The 23286-nt window shown below is 42.3% G+C and overlaps 1 protein-coding gene across 11 annotated transcripts in view; it reads left to right on the top strand.

Annotated features, from left to right (window-relative positions):
• LOC126863993 (zinc finger homeobox protein 4-like) overlaps positions 1–23286 on the top strand; it is a 410183-nt gene that overhangs the window by 255630 nt on the left and 131267 nt on the right. For 10 of the 11 annotated variants that reach the window (XM_050614831.1, XM_050614828.1, XM_050614820.1 and 7 more), the window contains one exon: positions 17647–21017. In XM_050614831.1, the coding sequence (XP_050470788.1) occupies positions 17849–21017 (3169 nt within the window). In that variant the 5' untranslated portion in view covers positions 17647–17848. Of the gene's footprint in view, positions 1–7400; positions 7576–17646; positions 21018–23286 lie in introns of those variants that run through there. The other variant, XM_050614824.1, reaches the window with a different exon arrangement.

Genomic DNA, 23286 nt, shown 5'->3' with positions numbered 1-23286 from the left:
ATAATCCTCGTGGGGAACCGTTCCCTAATTTAGTCCCAACGACAACGTAACTGTTTAGATGCGAACCGCGTAACAATTGCAGGATATGCATATATTGTCGTTTTCGCCCGTGACATCCTACAATATAATACGTGCAATTATGTTACCACGATGCAGATATACAAATCATCGATGATTGCGGAGGAACCGGGAGCCCGGTGACGTCTTCCACGAATAAATAGAATGGAATATACCGTAGTACATTGTTATTTTTCAAAGCCAGATTTTTATATAGAATCGGATTTTCTGAAGATAGGGCTCGAGAGATAGTTGGCTTCTTAATCAAATTTATTTCATGTCGATTTAAATTGTATCGCTGGTTTCGTGAGTTTGGTGATAAGGAAATTTAGAAAAAAATTCCAAGCACATCTTTTCCAATATTCAACGAACACCGAAACCCCCTAATCACTGGACTACTCGTTACGACGGACCAGATTCGCAGGCTGAAGAGGCACTACCCGCTAGACCTAAACGTTAGATTCATTTAATTATCCAAATTAAGCATATGCACTTACTTATAATACTTATAAATTATACCTATCTATAATAAGTATTAACTTATTGTAAATAAACAGCCATGTCACTGCGCCACGCCAGAAAAATTACCGAAAATTCTCAACGCGAGAATTGATTGTAATTTCAACAAATAAATAAAAAAAAAATCTTTTCCAATATTTTGTAATTTGGCTTTAGCAGATAGTTTAATTAAAATTCTAATTCCGATGGGATTCCGATTTCGATAGTGCGTCGATTTGACGCGTTCAATGAAAAATGAAAACTGCTTCAATTATTTCAGAGGATCTGGTATTGTGTTCGAGTGAACCGATCCCACTTCTTAATCGCGTCAGAACTCATTAGAATGGATTTAAAAGGCGCGCACGTGGGGAAGGAAGGGCGGTTTCATAATGGGCGGTAATTGAAAGTCGAGATTCCATGGAAAAGATTTCGAGTGCACGTGGCAATTATTCGAAGGACGTCTAACAATTAGTTATAACTCCGGCAGAGGCAACGTGCCCGCATTCGCAGATGGGGGCGATGTAAGAGAGACGCAACGTCTGATAATCATTCTCGCGTTCGCTGCATAAAAGGTCTTCGGTTCGTTTATTTGCTGAAGCCATGCTGGTTATGTAAAATCCAATCGCGGGACGAGCCTATCATTTCTCAAGATTCGCGGATTACTAAAACCGACTACACGTCCGAATTCTTTCCTTTCCGATCGCCTCAATTGACAATTAATTGCCTCACGTTTCATATTAACATCGTAGTATGAATTTCTGAAAGTTTATTTAATTTCATTAGCAAGATTCATTTTTAAATATTCTATTATCATTTTTGAAATCTAGGAATTGAGATTCGCCCGAACCTTGAGAAATTGTTTCATTCGACAAACGTGATATCGTCTTAAATTGCTTATTAGACTATTAATCAATAGAGATGAATTTATTCGTTATCCATGTAAGTAACATTTTAGACTCGACAATCAGTGAGTCATTTTACTATCTAACGCATTTTTATATTTATATTAATTCTATCTTTAAAAGCGATTGATATAAACAACGATTAATCGCTACTAATAAGATCTGATTGCTATATCGATTCAATTTTTAATTGATATGTGACGGATGAAAAGAGAGAGAGAGTGCGTTTCGTCCCGGGACTACCGGTGGACTCGTCAGTAAGGCTATGCCCGGTAGTCCCTGCCTTAGACGTAGAGGGAGTCTCGCTAGGTGCGGTATTTGTATCAATCGCTCGTATATTCGACCACTAGCGAGTTAGACAGACTCGTTGTCGTCGTAGCCCTCTAGTGTTGGCGGTTGGTACCAGCGGGTCGCCCGGGAGGTGTTACGCCGCGTTGATGCCTCGACCTGTCTGCGTCCCATTGATACCGATCCGCCACAGATATTACAGATAATTTATAAATTCAACAATGCCAGAAAACCTTTCCATTATTTTAAAAAAAGCAGTCCTACATAAGGAGCAAAGACTTCTTCTCCTGTAATCATTAATCTCATCAGCACTCTTCTTCAAATTGTCTCTTTATTGACGACAATCGCTTGGATCTTCTACCTCTGCTTCGTTTTTCTACGCGCGAAGGTCCCATGACAGAATTTTTCACGTTGAACCAGCTGAAATAATGAACGCGTTTCTGCGTATGCATCGGTTCAAGAGGGAATGAAATACGTCCCAGCACGTACGGAGTTCTTGCGTTCTTCCACAACCATCCCCTAACTATCTTGTTCTGCTCGTGGAATTTGACGATGCTTCTGTCGGTTCCATAGATGAAACAGCACCGTTTCTTCATCGATTGCTTTATTATTAACCTCTCTGGTCTCGAATCGGTTTACTTGCGCGTCGAATCGCGACCGATCGTACACCGGCGAACGTACTTAGCTATAATTGATTGGCAAGATCGCTTAATGACATCCGAGTATCTGGTAAATGAAGATCGGCTTGATAACTTGATTATTCGACACTTGAAAAGTCTCGTGGTACAAGAACTGAATCGAACGGCTCGATGCCGGATGATCGTTTATATCGGTTGCTTTCGATCGTAACGAAAGAGGTTCATCGATCGCTTCCGCGAATTTAATTTTATTAAAAGAGCAAATTCTTCGATTATTTAATTTCCTTATTATTCACCGTTTCTATTCCTTCGATCAAATAGTCATGAACGCGTTCCAAGTATACGAAGCGTTATCAATAATTACGGAACTTGTAGCTTTATACAGCTAAAGCATTGTGAACGAACCTGAAGCTCGCTGTATCATGATTTATCCGAACTAACAAAGTAGGCAAGATTTTTCAATGAAATTCTGTCTTTGAAGAGAGGGAAGATTCGGAGTGGAGGTATAGAATGTATATTCAGCTGGAACGTTATCAATGGAATAAAATGGTGGGATTTGCGATAAGGAAAACGATTATAGGACGTATGGCGTAGTTGGAAGAGGAAATATAAGAAAGTAGAATTTATATCTTTAGTGCAGGGTATGTGGGTCTGTGATATTAACTTTGAGTCACAGAAACGGTCGCATGATATTATTTATGTAAGTATTATTCGTATTATTATGAATACCACCTAATGACAAAATCCGCAATCACTTAGTTGCCAACCCAATAATAACGAAATACGAAATTAATTCTTTTATTGTAATATAAAATGAATGTCGTTGCTATAAATAAATAGATTCGTCATTTTTTAATCAATTTATATTTAAGGAATCTACTCATTTTTCTGGTGGACGTCAGCAGCTTCGAGTTCCTGTTGGATTCTTCCCATTCTCCTTCGCATTCTTTGCTTTTTCACGAATCCAGCATCAACGCGCGGTTCTTATAATTTCCTTTTCCGATTTAACTGCAATAGAAGCTGTCGTTGCGAGCCAATAAAACGATCGTGGAGGTACGCGAATTACCGTGGACGCGTGTTTCCACCGTAAAGGGTTACGCCGACAGGGTGAGATACGTATCGCGGGCCTGAAAAACGGCAACGGGGGTGGGCGAGAACGGAGGTATTGTAAGCTCAGCTTGCTAATGAGGCAACGCACCTCGCCACAGAACGGCCCTTTTCCGGAAACGCGTGAGCGTTCCTACAAAACCAACAGGTTTTGCACGCCGGTTCTCCTAGGTTCGTTTCTAGTCCATAGCAGAAAGATTGGAAAAAAGGAAAGAAAACTTTTTTATGCGAGTTCGTTTGTTATCTCGATGAAAGCGTCGATTATTTCATAGATCGATCGATTAATCCCATAGTTGATTTGGAAATTGGAATTTTACGAGGTATCTAAGTATTCGTACGTAAGTATTCTCTCTTTTCGATAAGACGTATTTCGATCACGAAATCAAGATATAATTATATATTTTATTATTTTCCAATGCAACGAAGGGAAATTATAATTCAGACGGATATCGTACTTTTTATTTTATCATTATTCTCGTATAATTTAAGGCGATCAGAATATTTAATCAATAATTTAATTGACATTTTATAGATGTTCGTTCATGATTAAAATGCCGATGTATATATAAAAATATTATTTTTGGTTTTGCAAGGAAATTCGTTATTTTCCGCCATAAATTAGTTTAGTTAATTCAAATAATTGACGGTACTAACCCGACAATACTAATTTGTATGGCTTAAAACATTGATCCCATACCTTCTCGATAAACTGGCGTCCTTCGATTAATGCTGTCTAACTTATTTCGTCGTTAAATGGCTCGATGTTAGATTACGTATACTACATGTCTGAACCATAATGCGAGACTGATGATCGGATGGGAGCGTACAGCGAGGCTCAAAAATGAGCGAACAGAAACTTTTACGCAACACCTTTTACTCTCTATAAAGTAATATTGTAACACAATTTTTCTATTTATCCTTCAATCACGTATTTAATAATTTCAATGGTTTTCATCTAGGAGCTTCGGAAAGTACGGATCTTAGGACTTTTTCCTCTATCAGAAACAATTATATAAAATAAACAATACAATCTCATGTAATAAAACGAATAAATCTGTTTGTGATACCCACCGTAGACAATTGTTTAATTCATAGGATTCGCATGTCCTTAATTCAACAAACACTACTAAGAGCTCTTCGTTAAATATACCTATAATATACCTTAACTTTTACAACCTTAATACAATTAACTTGGGTGGAATATAAAAAACCAAAATTTCTTCAAACATATCTGGTAAATATCGCCATAAATGTGAGAAACGTTGGAGATCTCGAAGGCACGAATGGAAGAAGCTTGGACGCGTCCGTCGACTTTTGTCGGTCGCTGTAGCGACCGGTTCGATATTATTTGCTGCGAGATTATTTTTGTAATTGCCGCGGTACACGGTGCTCGCGTTACCACACCGGCGTTGATGGATCTGCCCGTTGACTTGCGAAGCGATCCCACGGCTTCAGACAGATATAGGCGTGGAGCATTTAAATCAATTTGCGGACACGCACGAGTAGCCGCGACGTGTATTTCCAGCGTTCTATAAAGGCGCTTCCTATCATCGATTTCAACCGAGTCCTTGAAAACACAAGATTTTTTCACGATCATGAAACCAGACGATCAAGTAAAAAAGACCAAGAGCGACGAATGACTTCGAGATTTTACCGATCGAATGACAAATAGTAATGGACTCAGGATTTTTTCATGATCGTTAGACCTCGAGTGTTTATGCAAATTGAGAGGGCTGCCGCAATAACGAGCAGCCCCACTTTCTAGTAATTTTAGTAAACCTACAAGAACCAGCTGAAAATCAATTAGAGACAAATCGATTTTTGAGACGAGCTATAAATTCATAGTCGATATTCGTATCAATAAATAACATACTATCGAAACTATCATTTTATCAAATGTGATTGTCTTGAAAATTATTTACATCAAAAATATTGATTTCAACTTTCTCAGGAGATATTCGTTTGTTTTACAAACTTTCATGGATTTGTCATTTGTTGTTAAAAGTCTTATATCTCTGAGCAGGTTGTTTCTTTCATCGACAGAGGACGAGCAGAGAAGAACGACTTCGAAATTCTATCGATCAGTCGCTTTTTCATTTCCTTCTCTTTTTTTTCTTTGTCCTTCTCCTTGTTCTATCCGTCTTATGCACATATCGTTGACCGGATGTGTAGAGCTGCTCATCAAAGTTCACTTCTGACCTTACATGTGCATCATCGAAGCAACCCTTTGTTCGAGAATATAATTAGCTCTACATACGAGCGTACGAAGCTCTTCCACCTACGGATTCGCTTGAAATCGAAGCGGACGATGGCATGGCCGAAGCGGCATGTCGCGGCTTGTACTTTACTCGTTCTGGGAAAAAATTATGCTTCCGATTCTCTGCCACGTATTCGTAACATTTGGCACGAATTTTTTTTAACGTTACTGTCTTTCTTCTATCAAACTATAAGATCGTTTATCATCGAGAAATCACTACAAAAATGATTCCTGTGGTTCCTTTTGAAAACATTCGACAAATAGTTGACGAGACAAAGTAAAAAAGAATGAAAGTAAAAGAATCGTTAAGTATGTTTACTGTTTGCAATTGTATGAGTAAGTTACAAAGTATTGGTCGGGTGATGGAATAAACGAACCGTCAATTATTTTGATCATTGCCTTACATGGTAATTCCAGAAACTGGGACGGACTATAACTTTTCTTTGCCGAGCGAAGATTGAGAAAATTAGTCGAGGGGAACGTTGTACTATTTAACGAGTTCTATCTGTCTACGACTTTCTACAACTCGTGTCTGCGAGGTGTAACGGTAATCGATTGTTTTCGTCGCTCTACCACGAAATAATGGGAATATCAAAGTATGGTTATCTTCCAAGTTAACGATTCCTTTGGTAGTCCTTATTTGAAAGAATTCCAACGAACATACAAGACTCCATATAGTATTCAATATGTTGCAATTATGACACTGATTCTATACGTTGGACAGTAAGTAACTTTGTATTATATTGGATTCTTTATTCGCTCGTTCAAATGCTTTATGCGGCAGAGATGGATCTCGATTAAATAACCATACATCAGAGTATTCCAAATGCGCGAGCTTGTGTATATCAAACTGAGGCCCACAGAAACACAAAGTACACCGACTTTACGTTCGCCGTGCAATCAGCATCGAAACGGTAACACCGGTGAAACCATAAAAATTGGTCGCGTGCAGGCAACAGCGTGGACTTATTCGGCGGCCACGAAATGCGAATCGGCGTGCAATGTACACAGAGAACGTGGAGGGAGAGACTCGGGTCCTTATTACCGATTCGCCGAAATCCGGCGTTGATCATAAATCAAAGAGGAGAGCCGTTTCTCTCGGTGTGCGAGGCGTCCGCTAACAGAGATCATTAGCGCGCCACCTCGAACCGGCTCCAAACCCAATCAGGGTCATCCGCTCGTGCTGGCGGCCGCCGATGAGAGAACGGCTCGCGTCTTCGACCCGATAAAAAATCCATCTCGATGAATTACGTCCAGGGCCAGGCCGGATCCTCGCACTGCCGGATCTTCCGTTTCCGAAATTTAAACGTCAGCAAACCACCTGATCGTCTTCATTGAGATTCGAACGGTACAGGACGGCGACGACGACGATGACGACGACAACGATGGTTCCAAGTCGTGAAGCTACGTCGACGAAGCCGTATCGATCACATTAAGGGATGTTTTTACAATAATTCCCGGCGCGCGCGCTGCCACACTGTTACGCGCACGTAAATGCTCGCCGTGCATCGACGTACACACGCGGATCGCTGCCAAGCTAGCTAGCCGCCATGTCTAATTATGTCGCATTGATTTTGTCATTAGCCACCCCTGCCGGCCGTTGTTGCCGGCGCGGCCTCGACGTCACAGCAAAAAGCATTTCCTATCGACGCTCGACGACGAAGCCAGACCGAGCGAATGGTTCTCCCGTCCCCCTTTTACAACCGAGCCCACGATGTCGCTTTGGTTTTCGAATCGCGGGTTCCGGATTGCGGGTATCCTCCAGAGGATGGTTAGGTGAAAGGTTCTGCTTCGTTACGGGGTGATTTCAAAGAGAATGTAGAAGTAGGTGAGTTTTTTTCTTTTGCTTTACAGATGGTTAAGAAGAGATGGTATCGACAATGAAAGGCTTGACGTAGATAGAATAGATTTTTGGAAGAGATATTTCGTTCCCAGCGGTTCTTTGGCGAAGCATATATGAAAAAGTGTCTTGCCAATCTTTTGCTAGAATTACCGAAGTCGGAACGATAGGTTTGAGATGTTTCGTTCTTGAAAATTACTAGAAACTCTCGAATGTTTTTGGTCGAATTAACATGGCCTTTGGTTAGGAAAATATACAATTACAGGAGACAGTAACAACGTTTTAATAATCTGTTTAATATCTTAGGTAAATTTTATATGTACTTTCTAGAAACCTCGTGTCGTGGTATTTTGTACAAAGATTGATAGCGACATGTTTTGAACGTTGGAAAAGTTTACGGAGCTTTTAAAAGTAACTGTTTTAGTTTGAAATTTAAATTAAAATGTAGATAAGTCACAAATGTTTTATAAATGAACTCTTGAAGGAAGTTCGCATAGTAAGATCGGCGACGACATGTCTGATTTATAACTTTGTGAAAATACGCTCTCTGTTTGTTACCGTTGACTAGAATCTATAAAACAAAAATGCACATCTTCTGTTAACAAAATACAGAGATTCCCTTAATATCCCAGAGACATCATCGTCCAAACATTACTGTTCATAGATAAGATTCCTCAAAGTACAGAAATAGATATATCCAGCTTAAATATATAAAATAATTCCAGATATAATTGCTCGTATAGATTAAACCGCGATACCTTATCGTATCAGCCATCTACTTAACTACTTACTCCGCTAACAATTGTCATAGTTTGGTCAATTCAATTTCACATTCCCGACGCCACATCAATCGAGCATTTTCCATCAGCATCCACGAACACGAAATTAGCATAGGTGTCTATTTTTACAATCTGGAACCTCGTCGGAGAGAAATCTGCCTAACCGGGGCTTATCTCGACACCGGTATTAATAAAACATCCAAAGAAACACGAAACGCGGCGTGCACGATAAAACCGACAGGCCGACTAATTCGAAATTACAATCGACCCACGCGACCTTATCGGGAGCATATCGACAGGAGGTGGCGTTTCGAGGATCGTGGCGGCTCTCCGTGTTGCTCTTTATCCTTCAGTTCCGCCTACGATCCGTGATCTCGCCGAGAGAAACGCGCATACAACTCGCGGGAATCTGCTTCTCTTATATTCAGGATCAGAACTTAATTGCGGGGGCGAGAGACGTTAACGGGGTTAATTGGTGGATTTGAGTCTGAACCGGATTGGTCGTGGGTTCGGTTTACTCGCTAGCGGACGACGAAAATTCGATGAAACGTAACAATTATGACGGAGGAGATCGAGTCATGCGAAGTCGGGCGCGGATGATAAAGTAAGATAGGGTTATTTGAGTCAAGGTAAGCAATTTGTTCTGTAATTCGTTAAATTCGGTTATATAGAATTTTTAAACAATTTACATTTGAAAATGGACTATTCAATGTCGTATCTTGTGGAGTAATAAACGATCAAACCTATCGTGATCATCGCAACGATCATCTAACGTCTCGTGCAAAGGAAAATTTGTTCCATCAATGTGAATACCTTAGTTTTGATTACTATAACTCTGTGAGTTATTTCGTTCTTTATTTTATTAGTTTTTATACAATATCTCCTGATCGACCTCTAGTTAACCTTACTATAGGATTATTCGAATGATTTTTTCCTTTTCATGTCTTACTCTACTGAATATAAAATACGTAACAGTTTGTCATTCCTTCGTTACACGATATCAAGGACCAATAGTCTCTGATAATATCACACGAGGTAGAAAGTTTACGGTTGAATTTTAAGATGTCGAAGCTTAGGTGACTCGAATAATCCTATCTTTCTTACACGTGCGTGCGCGTGCGTGTTACGGTCGAGTTTCTCACGGTGCATTGGAAGGAAATTATAAGGGAATGGGTTAAACTCTGGGTTACCCCGCGGGGGTAACAGAGCAGCGAACCAGAGAAGATGAAGAGGAAGAACGAAGAAGAAGAAGACGAGAAAACGTAAAGGATAGAAAGGGAGGAGAGAGATGGAAGCGCGCATAGCTCGGAGGGGGCAAATCATACTTAATTGATATCACAAAGAGGCCCTGCTTGCGTTCACCACCTAACCCAACCTAACTTCATAATCGCCAGCTCGTCCGACGGATTAAACGCCGCCCGAATCCATGTTGCACGTAAATTACGCGCGCCTCCTTCGTGCTCGCGCTCTGCCCTTCACTTATTACCGTTGTCTTCGAAAGCCTCTCGTAGTGGTTCTCTCCCATCGTTCTCCTCTTCGTCGTTCCACCCCCCGTTCCTTCGCGTTCATCCTCTCCCCTCCGCCATGTTTGCCCCTCTTCTCGATCGCCGGTCGTTTAGCGTTCGCCCGAGGAGGCATCTTGCTCTGCTACAACCGCGAATCGGCCATCGCGAATGCCACACCGCAGTTTCTTCTCTGTTCCTCTTTGGATGAAGCAATTGGAAAATCATTGATTAATCGACTAACGCTCGCGAGGCTTCGTCTTGCTTTCTTTTCTTTTCTTTTTTTTTTTTTTCTTCTCTTTCTCCATCGTCCTCGTCGTCGACCAATGTAGTCGGCCGCGAGAGTCTGTAAGATAGGGTTCAACAGATCGATTCGTGATCTCGCAGTCGAACAGAGTCGGAAAATGACTTCAATGATGGGATTATTGGCTGCTGGATAGTTTTAGATGTTACGGGGATTCCGTTGCTGGATCGTAAACGTTTGATGGGTAACTTTCATGATAATTGGATGCTCGCTAGGCTCGTAGCTGGTTAATCATTTCGACGCGCGTCCCAGTCACGGGCATTTCAGTTAGGGTATTTTTCTCGTAGTTGCTACAATTGATCGTAGCGATTTCTTCGTGTTTCTCCATGCATTTCTTCGTTCTTTCATCGCATGTGCTACTTTGGCGGTAGGTTCGAAAGTTTCGTTCAGGGACATTGGCAGATTTTTCCAATGAAAAGTCTTGGTGTGCTATGTATGTGTCTATATATGTATACATATATGAATTTTATTTTCATCATATCGTTTCAATTAGATTTATTTGTCTCGTATTTAGGTACGTTGAGAGATATTCTAACGTTAAACTCCATATTCGTCCTGGTTTCTAAATTTCCTAACAATACGTTCGTGTAGATTATTCCTCCAACTAACTAAAATCATAAAAACACGATTAATGATTCTAACCGATCGAATATTCATATAGAACGCGCAGTCGTTTCTCTATTTATATTACCAGCAACATAAACTCAATCCAACCACGTCCATAATTTCCCTTATAACTCCGCATAATCAACATTCATCGCCCACCGTAACTACACGCTCCACCTTTCGCTATCATAAAATAATCTGGATAAAATTATGGTCTCGTAATTATAAACGGCTTAACGTGTTTCAAAGATTCCACTAGGAAAATCGAAGAACGTCCATGCCGTCTATACGACGTCCGGAAATCGTGGTCGCTCCGTTAAAATAGTTCGCGACGTTAATTGGCAGTTCGTCGAGGGAACCAGAACGAAGTTTTATCGAGCAACGACGATCGTCTCGCGTGGATGCGTTCCGCGTTCGTGCAACGCGTCTCGTGTTGCTCGAGCTTGCGTTTCAAGCATTCGATAGGTCTTATCGGCGCGTTGGTACGCGCGTAGCAAACTGAAAGCGGCCGGTGTAATAACGACAATAATGAAAGGTGCACGAGGTTTGATCGAGAGTCGCCAAGTGTTGCGTTTAACGATCGATATCGTTAAACGGATTCCAAGCAGTATTTTGCTAGGATTTCTCAACGTTGCCTCTTAAATCTGCATAAATAACGAACGTTGCCGTAGGAAATGTGCTCTGGTTCGTAAGAATATTTAGAAGAGTGGGCGTGGAATAAACGCTTTATTCGATTCGTGGAATAGGTGTACACAGGCTCACGAAAGTATTTCAATACTTGTAGACACGTTATTCTTAGGTATACGTGTTACACGAAACATTTTGAAATTTCATTCGAGCTATTATGAAACCCAATGATGATTACATTGGTTAAATCTGAAACAAATCTGGAGATGTATATAGAAATTGCGAGATATTCGGAACAGCTGTATGTATACTTCGCTGAGATCGGAAAAGTGTTTCATCCATTACGTCGATAATCTTCGATATTCGACGAAACAATATTCGACACTTGTCCGTATCATCGAACTAAAACCCGATCGTCAAATTGGTGGAGTCAAACGTGTGAACCTTTGACGAAGCTACAGCGAGTGGCTAGTAGAATATACACGTGAATCATGGGAATATATTCCTGAAAAGGAAACGGTTTACACCCGGAAGCCTCGTTCTTGATAATAACGATAATGATAAGTATGACACTTAAGCATAAAAATCTCAAACTTCTGACGTCGAACGTAACATTCGACGGACGTTTCTACCTGTCTGTTTCCTAACCGCAATACCTTATAATCATAGCTTTTGTTCGCAACTTTTCTTAATTCGCGGCCTTTAATTCCAGACAGACGTTCCGCGTTAACGCACGCGCGCACCGCTCACGCTCCACCTTTTCTGTCCATTGAATTTCCGCGCGGAAGCTCGCAGAAGAAGCGAGAAGGGCCCCCGGTCTTCCCCTCTCGCGGTGGCACGCAAACTCGCCTGAGAAATAAGCAGGCACGATATTCAATAAATAACGAGACGCGTACGAGATAATTGGGTAGCCATAATTGCGCGCATCTTGCGTATTTCGTGCCTGGTCGAAACGCGCGACCGATCGTCATGTGGGCCCCGTAGGGTCCCTTCGATTCTTCCTACCTACCGTCGGACCGACACAAAAGGGACTTTCGCGTGATGAGACGCGCATATCGGTTCGGTTTCCGGTGAAACGGCGCGACAAACAAAAGCCCTGCTGCCTCGAATTCGCGGTCGTTCCCCGAATGTTTAACTCTCTCTCTTTCTCTCTCTCTCTCTCTCTCTCTCTCTTTCTCTTTCTTTCTTTCTCTCTCTCTCTCTCTTTCTCTCTTATACTTAGTCGGTTTTCAAGAGTTCGTGTTCTCTTCCCCTTCCGTCATTGAGTGCGAACTCATCAACCACCTGTGCTCATTCTCCACTTTCTCTCGAGCGACGATTATATTCCGCGTATTATTTGCTCGTTTCGCATTTTGGCGTCCACCGATTGTCTTTCCGCGTGAAGGGTCGTCCACGGAACACGGAATCGACGCGATTCTTTCGTTTCACACGGATAGTGGAGACTTTCCGTTCAGATGTGATTATAATTCTTCGGAGTAACTTACGTAGCGTCTCGTCAGTTTAGTTAACACATTGGCAAATTTAGATTGAAATATACTACGCCATAATATTTAACTTTTGCGAAATATTATATCTTAAATATCACGTCATATCGTAAATATTATATTTGTATTGTTATTTATATTTTTAAACTTATTCTAAAACTTTTCTCTTTGCACCTAAAATTATGAAATATCTTATTGGACGAGATAAAAATCCTTACGATTCCAAGATTAATTCATCGTCCCATCAATTAGAACGTGATTATACGTCGGAAATATCTTAGATCTTTCACATGTTACTGGAACGTGGTTCGGAGATAGAGATCGGTGATTTTGTGCCTGTTGGAATCTCTGATGAAGTTGCCCGGGATGATAGTGGAACGTTGAAAGAATATTTTGAAAGGATACCACTTATACCTGGGAGGTTGCAGGTATGGTATCACCAGTGAAATCCCATGGAAACCTCAAATAACGTAAAAGATATGAATCTACGTAACTGTTTCCGTATTTTAGCAGTGCGCTCGTGAGTAGATAGGATTATAGGAATAGTTCTCTTTGCATGAATTTTAAAAGGAGGTTTTATGTTTTTATTTCAGAACCGTTTAAACGTGCGTTTGACACGAAAATTGTTTCACGTATGTCACGCCGTATCTTTTACGATATTCGAAGCTTTTTATTATAAAGAATTACAATCACACGCGAGCAACAACGTGTCATTTGCAGCTGTATATATCTTTCAATTCGTAATTTAAAAAATATTTCGTAGAGAAAACGTTTAACTAACTAAATGTTATATACATTTTTGTAAAATTGCAATTTAGCTTATTACGATCTACCTCGCGAAATATCGAATTTCTGTAAGCGTAAATTGTTTAATTTGAAAGAAACACGATTTTACCAACGAGTTGCGTCAATCGTTGTGATATCGTATCTGTTATTAGTCGGACGAAAATTACTCTGACTTTGCTACAAGTTCGAGCAACCTTCGTCGCTGGTCGATAGGTAGGCCGTAATCAAATTCATCGATCGTATTAGTGGCAACAATATTTCGCGGAAGAGGCAGCTTGTTGTGTCGTTGAAGGAAAGGTGGAATCGATATATCGGCTTTGTTTAATGAATCCTCCTAGAAATACGTAGTCATCCACAGCGTTCGTCACGCCATCAAATTCATTCGACGCGTTTCCTCCCTTCCTCAGTGGTTTTCAAACGCCTTTTCTAAAACACGTTCCAATTTTTACGTGGCTATTCAATTGTACGCGACATCGCTACGTAAAAATTCGCGTAAACGTAATTTCATATCGAGAAATTTTTATTTCCTCATTTTCTAGTTTCCAAACTTTTTAGATTTAAGGAGGTCTGTGAATTAATCAGTCGACGAATTCCTAAATACTCGAAACTACATTAAATTACACATTAAGCGTTCGTAGAAATAATTTACAAATTTCTTTGCGAATATTCAAAATCGACAGGCAATTTAATGAGCTAATCTATTTGGATTGTCAAATTGAAACGAGTGTCATCGACGGATACTCAAATTAGTCAAACTTGGAATTATTAAGTATTCGAAATAACGCGTTCAATTTTTATATATAAAAATTCACAAATTTTTCTGTAAATATCCGATATTTCCTACTGTTCGTTTCAAAAAAAAAGCTCGCTTGAAAACCGCTACGTTGCTCAAACGCCAACTCATCGAGACGATCATTCTCGCTAGAATTGGACGTGTTTCCAATCTGTTTCTCGTACAAAATTTCTCGCAGGCGGTTAAACAATTAGCTTATTCCGCGTTCTGACCTGCGACTTGGCGAGAAATTCTGCGATATCGAGGCTTTATTAGCGCGAATCGGCGGAACAACCGTGCGCCATCGAGAATTCGCATGCTGGCGTAGCAGTTAAGATGTTATCGTATAATGAAAGACCATGGTCCGAGGAAAGAGCGAAGTTTTATATTGAGATCTAGCCCTGCTCGAGAAGCCAGCCTCGACGTCTTTCGATTTCTGACTTCGTCCAAAATGGATGATAAATTAACTAGAAATAGGTAACACGGGGCAGGTGATGTCAGATTGGCAGATGTTTTTGGTTACACAACAGTTCCGGCCGTAATCTAACCGGCAACGGTATTACGCTCGTTTCATTTTTTTACTTATACACACCTACACTGCTGTACTAACGGTTACGGTTTCGACTTTCCGCGTATTTCTTCGCATTTCACTGGATTTTCGTTAGATATCGTGCGAATTGTTTAGAAGCTAGACCGATCGAATTTGTAAAATGAAAAGTAGAGAAGAGCGATGATATTTTTATTTATTCGAGTGATGGTATTTACGAATTATTTTTACGTATTCTTGTAAAAATCATTTCAGATGTAGGATTCATTTTACACGACTTCATTCGTGGACAAATAGTTTGTATAATCAAAGTTCACGTTCGGATAAGTGGATTCAATCGACACCAGTTTATTCAATTAGACATTTAGTACAGTTTTGTTGGACTGAATTTTGTTGTTGCAGTAAAGCACTAAATATGTAGCTGGTTAATGAGATTGGGAAATTTATAAGAAGTAAAGTCGATCTCTAAACACCACTGTCATATCTCAGTCGTCGATCCTCTCTAATTGCGCGATGCATTATGAAAAGGAAATAATCACTGTGAATAATATTCACAAATTAGAGTCACATGCTTCGTTCGAACGAAATTTTCCAACTCTGTCATAATTCGAACATTAATAGAAATTATAACGTCGTGTAAATGTGTCATTAAATAAAAATATAACTCATACGCAAGAGTAGCTACGTTATCTTTATGAAATATTTGTAACCCTCGCTGTTACCATGTTAGCCGTTCGGAATGCAACTTTTTAACAGCAAGATCCAACTCGCTGATCAAGCGAGCATTAACGTACTATCTGCTTGTTACACGTTGTACAAACGTGGCATAACGTGGTCACGCAACGACCGTGATATCTGTTTCAACCGTCTGAGAAACGACACGTCAACCATCATGTAAAAATCTTTATCTTTTCCAATTCAAACTCCGCTCTTATCTATTGTACACGTTCCAAAGGAAACCAATTTCCAGGACGAGCAAAAATACCACGCTGTAACTTCCTAAATTATGAACAAAACGAGGAACAAACGAGTCGAGACCAATTGATAGATAGCATAGTAGAATAAGATTAAGTCATGTTCACAGAAACGCACGTTACTCCGCGATAAATAGCGTACACCCCGCAGCGTGCTCGAATCACTTTCCACGTAAACACGTAAATTGAGCATCAATCCGAAATAATTGATCGCGAGAGAGTGGGAGTGGAGAGGGGGAATTAGCAATTGGCGGTGTTTCGGCGCGGAAAAACTCGACAAACGGTGCTGACCACCGCGATTTGCCTGGCGATCGATCGACGATAATCCGAGGAAATGATCGCCTGCCGCGGCTCACGCATTAGAAAACTGGTACCTAGCCTATGGTCACTGGATTATGGAGTTTGCACCGCGGAATTATAACTGCGCTGATAGCATAGGAAAACGTGGAACAAGACTGAGAGTAACGAGGAAAGAGAGACGAGGATAGAAAGAACGTATAATGCATCTATGTATCACGATGTCCAGCGGCGTGTCTGGAACGAACGAGAGACGAGAAGGTAGTTGCTGCAGGACGAAGAGGGGAAAAGAATTTCTCTAGGTAGCCTCCGCGAGGATCGGAGAGATTCCTGATTCAGTCACGCCGTGATACACCCCCACACGCGCGGCCGCATAAATCCGCGTACACTACGCCCCCCCTCCCCTTTAATCCGTTAGATTCTGCGAATACTCGCGGCCGTCTTTTGAACCGCGATCACCGAGACCGCGTAATTGGGATTGGATGATTAGACGCATGCTCGTTGCCTCGAGCAATCCACGCGTGTAATCTCGAATTCACGTAGACACTGCGGCATAGTGATACTTCCGAAGGCGATATCTCACGGTGATCCTCGCCATCGCGAGATCTACGCGTCCTCGAAATTCGAATGCCAAAATAGAACAGTAGAAGCTTTTATAGATACATACGTGACTTTATGGATTTATGCGTGTTTCCGTTTGTTTGCCATGATGACGAGATTGTTCCTTTATTGCTAGAAATAGGGGAGAATCTAGGACAGGCTAGAAAAGGAGCGTTTTTAATCGTACAACAGCGACCATTCATCGATAGTTGATTTCTTTCCGTTATGTTTCTCGTTGTACGGCTGTACGAGAGTTAAAGAGGGACGTCGATATTCAATCGATAGATAAGCTTGGTCGACGCTTAGTTGTAAATACAGCTGGGTCCACGACGAGGGTTCAGGTAATCCGAACATAGGACGCCTTGTGTCGCCATGGCGAGTCTCCTTCCGCTTTGTGTACCCGGCATCGCAGCCTTGATCCTCTGTACACGCAGCTTGCCGACGTTTTCTACGTATTTCGCTATCTTTCCACTGTCCTTTAGACCGCCTCTGTTTGCCCGGATTAACCGACTAGACCATCTACTAATGTTCCTCCGCGAAATCATTCTTCGTTGGGACTGCGAGCTAGATTCTTGTACATCCGGTCAGGACCAAACACCTGGTATCAATTTAGAATTACGAAAATAAAACATGCTAAATCTATACTTTAATAATATTCTAATATAATAATACTTTTATAGGTACAATGTAAGAAGTTATTTGTCTATATCATAGAAAAACTTAATAACGAATTAAATTCGACGATATCTTACTAAACATAAAATTCTATTCTTTGTTACAGGTACGACCTGGGGTTGTGTCGGGGTAGCTAGCAAAGAATTATCTGTCGGCGGTGGAGACCAGATTTGGACGGATAGAGAGAGAACGAAGGGGGTGGGGAGTGCGACATACGGTAGGAGAAGAAGAGGAAGAGGAAGTCGAGAGAGTGTAGGCGCAGGCGCCGTAGGTGATGTGAGGCTGGCGCCCGCCTCACGTTTGGGGTGATGCCCTCCAGTGAGCCTCATCCCCCCCAGTACCACCTTCAGAACCACAACATTCCTCCCTCGCATCTGCAACAACACACGTCGACCGCGATCGGGCAACATCAGCTCTACCAGCAGCTGGTGGCGGCCCATCAACAGCAGCAACAGCATCAGCATCAGCAGCATCAGCACAGACAGCAGCAACACGGCGCGCCCTTCCAAAATTCCACGTACACGCAGCAAAAGCAGGAGATGAGCCCGGAGGAGGAGGGGGGTCGAGGGGGCGGGTCCCCCCCGGCAGCAGGGGCTGCGTTACATCAGCCCCATCACCCCCGGACAGCCAGTCCACCCTCGGGCACAGAACCCTGCACCCGCGATGCCATACCGACGCCTACACCGATCGCGGATACAACGACAACTACTACCACAACCACTATGACCATGCAGTCGCAGAGCCAACAACAGCAACAGCAAGAACAACAAGGTCCAAGCCCTAGTCCGAGTCCAACGGGAGGTGATGTGGAGAAGTTCGACGGGAAGATCGTCTACAATCCGGACGGTTCAGCATACATCATCGAGGGAGAAAGTGAACTCAGCGAGGATGACTCGTTACCTGACGGTTGCATCGTAGATGGACGCGGTGTTTCGGTTCCTCATTCGTTGGTATTTCCCCAAATCGCGAGCGCGTACTACGTTTCGAGACTGTACGCGCATCAGGCGTATCAGCAGCAACAGCAGCAACAACAACAACGTTCGGTGGCGCAGCAGCACAATCCCGATCTTCCTGTGATGCACAGCTATCGGGTGATAAGTTACAGAAGCGCGGAGGGTAGCAAACAACCACCTCCTCCACCTGCGGCAGCACCTTCTTTAGCAACCTCAGTACCCGTGAAACCTATTCTAATGTGTTTCATATGCAAGCTCAGTTTCGGCTACGCGAAGAGTTTCGTGGCACACGCTCAGGGCGAACACCAGCTTACCTTGATGGAAGACGAGCGACAGGTACTCTCCCATTCCACCGCGTCGGCGATCATTCAAGCCGTGGGCAGAGGCAAGCAACCGTTGGTCAGTTTTCTCGAACCAGTGACGAGTTCCACTTGTCCGCAACCATCGCCCGCGCAGATGCAGAACCAACAACAGCAGCAGCGTACCGAGTCCACCGATCACGAAACACCAACCACGACCAGTACGCCTGCCAGCACTCCCGGAGTACCGAGCAGTCCCCAGCAACAACAACAACAGCAACCACAGAGGCCGTCACCTAGCACACCCACCACTCCCACTTCCCATTCGAATCATCCTCTCGCGTACAATCATCAACAAACGCAGCAGCATCAGTGGACCGGCGCCCAGGTGAGCGCCGCTTCCTGGGCCAAAGCACCTGACGCTTCCGCCATACACTACACGTCACCACCGCCACCTGCTTCGTCGACGAAAGGCTCGCCATCATCGTACGCCGCTTTGACCCAGCAACCACCGAATTTTCTCACAGGCACGACCATCGGTGTCTGCCCCGAGCACATGCAAGGAAGACCGAGCGGAGTGGAGTGCCCCAAATGCGAACTGATTCTAGCCAGCAGCAGATTGGCGGGCCCAGGCGGACCCCTGGCTGGAATTCACAGTAGAAACTCTTGCAAAACGCTCAAGTGTCCGAAATGCAATTGGCACTACAAGTACCAAGAAACTTTGGAAATCCACATGAAGGAGAAACATCCCGAAAGTGAAACCTCCTGCATCTACTGCATCGCCGGACAGCCACACCCTAGGTTAGCACGTGGCGAGACTTACACTTGCGGTTACAAGCCCTACAGATGCGAAGTGTGCAACTATTCTACCACGACCAAGGGCAATCTCAGTATTCACATGCAGAGCGACAAACATTTGAATAACATGCAGGAGCTGCAGCAGGGCGGCGGCGGCGGTGGCTCGGCAACGAACAATCCATCGTCCTCGCAGGATGCACAAATGGCAACGAGAAGTCCTCATCACCAACACAACAACAGTCCGCACATCGCTGGTCAGACCGGGAACCAAGGGAAACCGAAGCCAACATTTCGCTGTGACGTCTGCAACTACGAAACGAATGTCGCCCGGAACCTAAGGATACACATGACTAGCGAGAAGCATACGCACAATATGCTGGTCCTGCAGCAGAACGTGAAGCACATGCAGACGCTGTCCGCGCTCCAGTCCCACCACCAACAGGCACAACATCACCATCAACAAGCGCAACAGCAACATCAACAACAAATCGAACAGCTACTTCATTTGGGTGGCCTGGATAAGCCTCAGCATGCGGAGGCGGCTCTCGCGGACATGGCTTACAATCAGGCTTTGCTGATCCAGATGATGACGGGTGGTCAATTGCCACCGCAGCTTCCACCAGAAATTATGGGTGGCATGGCTAGTATGGGAGCCATGGGCAACCTCGGTGGTGATGTTGGTTTGTCACCAGACAGCATGGATCCACCACCCGAACCGGCTGATCCTAACCCTTCACAATTGTATCATTGCTGCGTGTGCAACAATTTCGCCACCGATTCCTTGGAAGCTCTTGGCCACCATTTAGCTGTGGACAGAACGAGGACACGAGAAGGAGAAATTCTCGCGCTCGTAGCTGGCCACTTCGTTTGTAAACTTTGTTCATACAAAACCAACCTAAAAGCTAACTTCCAATTGCACTGCAAGACAGACAAGCATCTCCAACGTTTGCAGCATGTAAACCATGTGAAAGAGGGTGGGCTTCGAAACGAATGGAAGTTGAAGTACCTGGCCTCGCCCACGAGCGCCGCGCAATTACGTTGTCACGCGTGCGACTATTACACGAACAGCGCTCACAAATTGGCCCTGCATGCCGCGTCACCCAGGCACGAGGCTGCAGCCCTACTTCTTCGTCACCTGCTCGAGGCCAGTGGCAATGTACCATCCCAAGCGAAGTTGTACCATTGCGCTTTGTGTGGCTTCAGTGCGAGACACAGATTGCCTCTGTTGCAACATGTTCGATCACTCAGACATCTTCAAATGGAGCAGTTACATCAACTTCACAGACGAAGCGGTATTCAAGGGAACGAGACACCGCACACTGATATCGGAGATGTTTTCCAAGTTATGAGCGACCCGGATGCTCCACCTGCGCAACAGCCCAGTCCCACCATGCCAACCACACAGAATACTACCAATGCCAACAATGGTGAGTGGAAAGACATTTTTATAGATAAGGTAGAGTTACATAGTGAAAAGCATTGTCCTAGACAGCGAATTTCTATGCATCTATAGAAAATTGAAATGGGGAAGAATATTTGAAGCATTCAGAGATAAAGTATTCATTATAATATTTATTAGATGAAATAAATTTCGATTCATGTTTCATTTCTTTGGTTACATTGGTAAAAGTATAAAATTGCATAAATATTCGCAGTTTTGCTATTATATAGTTTCTTCCTGTCTTTATTTAACTATGTACATGCTTTGATTTGAGTCGGGGTACCGCTGAAATGACGTGAAGTATTCGATGTCACATTTGTTAAGAAAAAGAATGTGTGTTTCTTAATTTAGAACGAAAGAAATCGTAGTATGATTTAGATAGATCGTAAGATAGATTTAGAAACGCAGTTTTTAAAGATTTGTCGTTAAAACAGTGTGAGGTATTCAAAATAATATTTATCGAGAAAAGAATATTGTCAGTGTTAAATCCATAAGAGAAGGGACATGGTCAGTTACACAAAATGTTACAGGGTTTTAGATCTTTGAAGCGGTTTAGATTCTTAAGATCGATCGATATAAATTATTTTACGGAGAAGACGGAATCATCGTATTATTCAATCATAATATTATAGGAGAATAATAATAATTGAGAATAATTATTTTACGATATCATTAAATTATTTCCTGATGTAAAATCAATTTAGATGTACAGTACTCGATCTATCTATTCCTGCGTCATAATTATTTTCACCGAATACATTTACCTTCACTTGTCCTTAAATGCTACATGAAACATAATGTTTGTTCTGAAATGTTTTTATCGTAACACGATTTAAATACGATCAACTTATTAAGAAAGGAAATGCTACAAGAAAACAGTAATTGATTACAAAGGCATTCGATTTAAATACGATTAAAATCTGACTAACTAACTAAAAGCAGGATGTTTACAAGGACGTTGAATCATATTTTTCATGTGAAAGAACGCATGAAAATAGAACTCACATCTGTTAATACGTTTTTAAACGAATAAACTCGCAGAAGATTAGCATGTCGCTCGTGAAGATCGCCTCTTTTAATGAATTCAATATTTTCATCGATTATCGCGCAATTAACATGCAATTGCGGTAATGCTGCATGGCATATGGCGATGCCGTGTGCTTCGACACGCACAATGTCGAGTGTTATTATATCGACGACCTGTACTTATATAAATGTACGAGAAGGTATACCGCAACGTGCTATTCGAACTATTACTACTCCAGAACTTCCAGAGTTCCTCCCATTTTGTCGCTGTTATCACAGTATTACAACTCTGACAAATGTTTCATTATCTTCGAGAAATAGACTACCCCCTATAGATCTACAATACTTTGATCATTTCTTCGTTGGAAAAACACGATATCGATTTATTCTTTAGCCCTTAATTTTCTAGATTCTGTCGTTTCTTATTATTATTCTAAAGCTCGATTGCTTTCTCTAAGCTCTTTCATACGGCAGTAAAATTTCATATGAAATTTTTAGCGGGCCAAGATCAGTTTTCCCTGGTAGAAAGCGCTTCAATTATTTTCAGAACAAATACACTGTCGGCCATAAATATTAGGTCATCTACTTGTTACGTTCAATTGGAACCTCTAACACAAAATACGTTACTTCGTCTAATCATACGATGTAATGATAATACGATGACTAAAATATAAAAGTAGTGGAATCCATTCGGATTTGTATTAAATATCGTCAGATCTATACCCGACACACAGATATATTATATTATTATCCGTATTCTTCAAATTTTCCATTTTGATGTGACATTCTTCAAAGTTTCTATACTTTTATATTCTTCCTATATTCTGCAAAATTTCTCGTCTGAAAGGACACGAAATCGCGCGAAGGATTTTTATTCATGAACTGCGGCACCGTGTACAAAGCGAAAACCAGCAGCACGCGTTGCATCGTCGCGTTTTGCCTTCGCAACTGACGCCTGTTCGATGTAAATGCGGTTTTGGACAATGGCAGACCACGCGAATAGGCGGTCTTCCCTTTATTTTGGAGGAACGACCCATCGATAATTTCGCGTCGGCAATCTATAATTTCAAGCGGTATTGTTATACGGACAAGGAAGCATCTGCGATGTCTGCACACCACCGTGGCTCTCCCTCGATACTTTTCGTTGTTACCAAAACTCTTTAACGTTACATTAATTTTCATCGATTGTCCCGCTCTGGGGACAAGGCTGTTGCCTCTCTACGTATTAT

The sequence above is a fragment of the Bombus huntii genome, chromosome 3, assembly GCF_024542735.1.
Source record: "Bombus huntii isolate Logan2020A chromosome 3, iyBomHunt1.1, whole genome shotgun sequence".
In the NCBI taxonomy this organism is placed as follows: domain Eukaryota; kingdom Metazoa; phylum Arthropoda; class Insecta; order Hymenoptera; family Apidae; genus Bombus; species Bombus huntii.
Note: the sequence above shows the minus strand (reverse complement) of the source record. Positions and strands in the feature narration are given on the sequence as shown.